This window comes from Rhinopithecus bieti, unplaced genomic scaffold, assembly GCF_001698545.2.
Source record: "Rhinopithecus bieti isolate Rb0 unplaced genomic scaffold, ASM169854v2 scaffold_1530, whole genome shotgun sequence".
In the NCBI taxonomy this organism is placed as follows: domain Eukaryota; kingdom Metazoa; phylum Chordata; class Mammalia; order Primates; family Cercopithecidae; genus Rhinopithecus; species Rhinopithecus bieti.
Genome location: NW_016803808.1, coordinates 3,909,302 through 3,915,790, shown reverse-complemented (window position 1 = coordinate 3,915,790; position 6,489 = coordinate 3,909,302). Strand labels below are relative to the sequence as shown.

Here is a 6,489-nt window from a genome sequence, read left to right as displayed (position 1 = left end):
TTTTTTTTTTTTTTTTTTTTTTTTTTTGCCTGATAAGAGCCCAGGAACTGGTCCTGGCCCATCTAGGGAGAATGTGCCCTGAGGGTTTTCCCTTCCTCTGCTCCACCCTTTGATGTCAGACACCAGAAAACTCCACCCTTGGATGGTGCTAGTGCCATCGTGTTTTGAACATGGGTCCCCTGGAGAAGCATGACGCTCAGCTGCACATGTGCATGTTTTCCTCTCCTGAACACTCGTGACCCCCCTCCTGTGGCTTATTAAATATGTAGATTCTGTGATCCCAGAAATCCCTGGTCTCTTTGCCCCCCTTCAAAGCGTCTGTTTCTGCTTCTGGCCGGAGGCTACACTTCCCAGCCTGTCAGAATTGGCCACCCAGCAGGCAAGGCAACAACCTAGTTCTCCTCTCCAAATTTATGAACTTTATCCTTCTTCCACTGACACCACCAAGAAAAGCCTATTTCTCCTCCCCTTGAGCCCAGGCAGCCTTATGATGGCCCCAACCAGTAGAGCACAGCAGAGGTGATGCCATGTGGCTTGCAAAGCTAGGCCATAAGAAGATCCAGCATCTGCCTGGCTTCCTCCCTCTCAAGATGCTCACCTCACCACTGCCACTGTATTGTGGGGTGCCCTGGCCACGTGGAGAGGCCATGGGTAGTTGGTATGACCAACAGCCTCAGCAAAGAGCCCAGCCAAGAGCCAGAATCAACCACCGGTCACAAAGAATGTGAGTGTTCCGATGATTCCAGCCCTCAGCCTTTGACCTTTCCAGCTGAGGCCCCAGACAGCAGAGAAAAACCACCTCACTGTGCTCTGCCTGAATTCCTGACCCACAGATACAGGAGCTTAATAAACAGTGGTGTGTGCCACGGCACTTTAATTTACACAGCCATGCTAACTAGAATAATTTCAATTAGTCACTGTCAGTTCTATGACTGACCATTTCCAACGGAGACCTAAAACTCTGGGTCTGAGAGTTCAAGACAGGTGGCATCACCAGAGTGCAAGGGCATTCTCTAAGGAGAGCCGGTGCCAGGTCCCCGTGCCCTGAGAGCTCACCACTTTCTCTCGGGAGCGCAGGACGCCCATCTTCCCAAAGCGGACGTGGAAAGGGGAGCATTGGAGGTTTCCATTGGGCTGGCGGATGACAATGATGTCAATGCACCCTGAGAGTGTGGCAGGGTTCAGCCCCTTGTAGAGCTCCTTCACGGTGACAAACACCTGGCCGGCTAACTGCCCCACGTAATTCATGGTCTGTGCCTGGAAAACAGACAAAAAAACACACACAGACACACAATTAATCCAAGGAAGAACCAATCAAAATGAACTCCTCACCATTTCAAAAACGTAGATTACACACTCAACTTTCAGCTCATCTCGTTTGTGGAATGTGCTCCGTCCACCCCCATGGCCTATCAGGGTCCATTGTGGCCCATTAAGGCCCATCAGGGCCCATCACGGCCCATCATGGCCCATCGGGGTCCATCACGCCCGTCACAGCCCATCACGGCCCATCAGGGCCCATCACGGCCCGTCATGGCCCATCACGGCCCATCATGGCCCATCAGGGTCCATCACGGTCCATCACAACCCATCACGGCCCATCAGGGTCCATCACAGCCCATCACAGCCCATCACGGCCCATCACTCCAACTCCCACAGCAAGCCCACCAGTCTCTACTCTCCCAGAGTCCAGCACAGACAGCCTTGACCCCATGACATCTAATCTCAGTTGTCCCCAGGCCCTGTCTCCTCTGCAGTCCCATGAAGCTTGTTCATATTGTCCTTAGGACCACTGCCACTTGCCCCTTCTTCTGTCATGATGGACACGTTTTACACACTAAATCTCAAGACTGTAGAGGAAAGAGACTATTTCATACAGCTTAGGATCCCCCACCATGCCAATCACAGTAGCTACTTGATACTAGTTGAAAACAAATGACTATTTTACTGGAGAAGGGAAATGAATGATTTTTGTTTGTGACAATTTCCATGCGGTCTTTGTCTGCGTGTCTGACTTCTCTCCACTGCTCCAGGGAACACCAGCGCTCTGGGCTGCTGGCCGGCTATCAACTGCAATCCACTCAGCAAACATTCAGGCCATCTCCTCTACAGGGCCTGGGGCCACAACACAGAGATAAAGAAGAAAAGTCCTGTCCCCTGGAAGGACTCACAGGCTCGTGAAGGAAACAGAGGTAATATACAAGGAACTAGCAGGGCATAGTAGCTCATACCTATAATCCCAGCACTTTGGGAGAATGAAACAGGTGCATGGCTTGAGCCCAGGAGTTTGAGATCAGCCTGAACAACAAGGCAAAATCCCATCTCTACTAAAAACACAAAAATTAGCTGTGCGTGGTGGTGTGTACCTGTAGTCCCAGCTACTTGGGAGGCTGAGGTGGGAGGATCACTTGAACCCAGGAGGTGGAAGTTGCAGTGAGCTGAGTGTGACTGGAGTGCAGTAGCACGCGCGCACGCACACACAAACTAAAATATATGTCAGTGTCGCTGAATTTGTTTTAAGTAAACACTAAGGGAGTTATGATCAAGGAAAGAAGGTGCATCAGAGGAGCTGGCACTGGAGGCGGGCTTGGAGGAGGACAGGACACCCTCAGATGTCAGATGAGAAGGTGGACAGGGTACTGCGGGACAGTGAGAGGTTCATGCAGAAGCATGGAAGCTTAAAACTACCAGACTGGAAGAGGGAGCTGTGCCCAGAACAGAGAATGTGCAGAAGGGAAGGATGGAGAGTGAGGAACCATGCCAGGAGATGCGGGCTCTGCTGTGTGAAGCCATCAGATTCTGGAACAAAATGACACTTTGATCCAAGATTTAGCAAAAGCATCACCGTAACAATGTAAAGACTGGCAAGAAAAAAACTTGATGGCAGGAAGGCTAGGAGAGAAACGATTCCCCGCCTGGAAAGGAGGTAGAGACAGAAGAAACAGACGGATAGGGACAGGCCAAGAGATATTCTGGGTTCAAGGCAGCTGGACTGTGAGCCACCACTGTGCTCTGGCCTTCTTTTCATAGCTCCGGATCCCTGACCACCTGGTGCAGCCCACGCCTGCCCACATCACTGTCCACTCTACGCAGCTCTCCGCTCCCATCCTTCTGCCGTCACTATGCCCTGCTGTGCTAACCGGCGGTCTTGACTGGCCCATGGCACTCACATCTTATCCCTGGACTGGGTCATGGCAGGCAGGAGTCCTCCAGCCCTCCTCTCTCCACTCCTTGCTTGGCTTCAGGGGGTCACGCCATCAACCCTACTCTGGCCCTTCAGGGACGTGGCAGCTCTTGGTGGTCATCCAGTCTCGGGAGTCTCTTCTTTCCAGCTCTGACTTATACTCCAGGGCTGAGTCCCAGACTCTCTTCTCCTCTCCCGTTTATTCACCTGATGCTTTGGTGGATTCGTGAAGCCACGTGGTTGCAAATACCGCCCAAACAGGAAGGATTTGCACGACGTAATTTCCAGTCTACCCCGAGACCTCACCCCTCCTCCTGGTCCACACTGCTGCCATTCTTCAAGGCGACTATCCCAGGACACAGGTGACCACACAGATAACACCCCCACCTCAGGTCACTTACAGACTCCAGGAAACACCACGTATGTGAACCTGTGGCTCACAAACCTGCCGTGTAGACAGGTTGGTTCTGGGAGCTTTTCCTATCATTCAGTGGCGCTGTGATATTATGATGTAAAAGGAAATATATATTTTGGTCTTCATCCCCAGATCCCAGCCAGAACTCCTAAACCCCTTATAATTTCTAAGTGATCAGAGTGATAGGAATGTCTTTTGTTACGATATTTCGTTTTCTTCCCCTGCTCCTGAAACAGCTCCTTAGCTCCAGTGCTTTATTGCTCTGGTGAAAGGAGCGTCTTTTGTCACTCAAGATAAGCCCCCTTCGACCACACCAAAGTTTAATCAGAGGACTCTGGAGGATGGGGTCTGGGCTAGCTGCCAGAAGAACTAATCTGTGACAAGCGTTGGTGCCTTCAGCCACTCCCCGCCCCCCACCCCATCCCCAACCTCCAGGGAGGGAGAGGGGAGGGAGATTAAGTGCAATCAATGACCGATGAGTAAATCAGTCTCGCCTGTGTAATGAAGACTCCATAGAACCCGAAAGAAAGGGGCTCAGAGAGCTTCCAGGTTGGTGAACGCGTGGCAGTGCTGGGAGGCTGGGGTGCTGGAGAGGGCATAGAAGCACCACTGCCACCCCACCCCCCTGCCCTGTGCACCCTTCCACCCTTCCACCTGGCTGCTCCGGAGTTTTATCCTTTATAACAAACCAGTGGCGATCAGTAAACTGTTTCCCTGAGTTCCGTGAGCCGATCCGCAAAGGAATGAACCCAAGGAGGTGGTCATGGGAACCCCTGATTTATAGCCAGTCAGGCAGACGCACAGGAGGCCCAGACTGACTGGGATCTGAAGTGAGGGACAGCTTGTGGGGATGAGCCCTTAGCCTGTGGAATCTGATGCTAACTCCAGGTAGACGGTGTCTGAAATGAATTCAATTATAGGCACCCAGTTGGTGTGCTCCAAGAGCTGGAGAACTGCTTGGTGTGGAAGAGACACACACAGGTTTGGTGTCAGAAGTGTGTATGAGAGCAGAGGAAATTGTATGGTTTGTTTGTTCTTTTATGAGCTACATTCTTAAGGCCAAGGATAAAACTTTGGTCTTTCAAGTTAAAAAAACAAAATATACCTTTTGTATATCTTACCCCAACTGCTATGAAATAAGCAAAAGTGAGATCAGCACACCTATTTGTAAATGACGCTTAAAAGTGGTCAAATCCCCTGCATGCAGGGGCTGGTAAGAACTGTGGATTTAATTCTAATTTAGAACAGGCCAGAGAACCAAAAGTCACGAATGATACCTACCAAGGAAAGAATGCAAGAAGCCCTCCCAGGTGCATTTTACAATTTTAAATGAAGCTCTCTGTACAGATACACCTCCTCTCTCAACGGAGGAGACAAGCCCAGCCCTTAGTAAACACACTCAGGGAGGAACACACATCTGCCTTCCTTTTCACCTGGGGGTAAACGCCAGAGCCCAGCTCCCCCTTCATCTGTCCTGCTAATACGTCACATATATATAAATATCAAAACACACATTTCTCTAAGTTTACGAATGGTGCAGGTCTAACTTCATGCAAAAAAGGTGCGGTGGGATGGTTTCTGAAAAGATGTACAGTGCAAGAAATGGTTCTTTGTAACCCTGATACTTCTTATTCCTTCCACGTTGAACTTAGATTTTAACATGTGTTTGGTAAGAAAGGTAACCCTCTAACTCTAAAACTACGTGCAAGCAGTATTAATAACATCTTTGTACAATTTCTTTCATATACATTATCTCCTGCTGACTCTCACAATACCCTATAGGAATGCAGCCTTTCAGATGGTAAAACCAGAAGATAGCCAAAGTGCAATGAAGATTGCAGGGCTAGTGAAGAGAGGCTGTCTGGATTGACATACCCAGTTTCACCAGACTGGAACCCAGGTCTTTGGATTTTGAACCTCTCTTTCGGTTCTGTGAAGCCCCTTCTCATGTTCCCCATCTCTTTGCCTTCATCACCCTTGCAGGTGAGGTATGTTTGTCACCAAATGATGAGACCAACTCCCCAGCAGTGAGGCCCCAACCCAGGCCAGCACATCTAAGAACTACTGTTGATATTTTTTTGCTTGTAAGAAAGAGAAAGCTCATAACTGGATAGCATTACCACATCTCTGCATCCTAGCCTCTCCTCTGTAAAGGGGGCACGTTGGCCTGGGTAACCTGCAAGGTCTAATTCCAGCTCTATCCGTTCCAAGACAAAGGCTCCACTCCTTAGTTCTTAGCAACTGAAGAGGCATCTTTAATAATTTAATTGTTGCTCTGCTCTCTTGTTCTCAAGAACAAGCATCCTTGCCCCTCTTCAGTGAGCAAACTCAAGGTTACTGCTCAGAATCCAAGAATTTGGAAGTTAGAAGGATCCTTAGTTGTTGTTCCAACAACCTCATTTTTTAAAAGTAAGCCCAGAAATGGGAAGTGACTTAGCTAAGCTCTCCCCATGGCAAAGACAGAGCCAAGACTCCAACTTCCTCTGTGACCTTCCCACTGGATTAGTCTGGAGTATTTTCCTACCACAAATAACCAGAAGGTGCTTTGATATCCCCAGCTGTGGCTTTAGCTTAGATTAGTGGTGCTCTGATATCTTTAGCAGTCCCCTCTATTGAATAACTTCTTTGCAAATCTGAAAATACCTCAATTTGAAAGCAGGAAATCTTCTCAATAATTCTCAACAAGTGACAGGGTCACGGGCTCCACCTGGCAATCTATTGTCTGTTCCTAGGAACTCAACATCTACACCCTGGGCCTGCCTTAACAACTAAGCACTGAAAGTTTTTAAAAGGGTGAATACCACCACTTCACATCTATTAAGATGCGTACTATTAAAAAAAAAAAAAAAAAAAAAAAATATAAAAAGTGTTGGCAAGGATATGGAGAAAC

At 48.9% G+C, this 6,489-nt stretch overlaps 1 protein-coding gene across 7 annotated transcripts in view; it reads right to left on the bottom strand.

Annotated features, from left to right (window-relative positions):
• Positions 1 to 6,489, bottom strand: part of LPIN1 (lipin 1) — a 149,647-nt gene that overhangs the window by 62,681 nt on the left and 80,477 nt on the right. For 6 of the 7 annotated variants that reach the window (XM_017854046.1, XM_017854054.1, XM_017854078.1 and 3 more), the window contains one exon: positions 1,057 to 1,257. In XM_017854046.1, the coding sequence (XP_017709535.1) occupies positions 1,057 to 1,257 (201 nt within the window). Of the gene's footprint in view, positions 1 to 1,056; positions 1,258 to 3,170; positions 4,417 to 6,489 lie in introns of those variants that run through there. The other variant, XM_017854081.1, reaches the window with a different exon arrangement.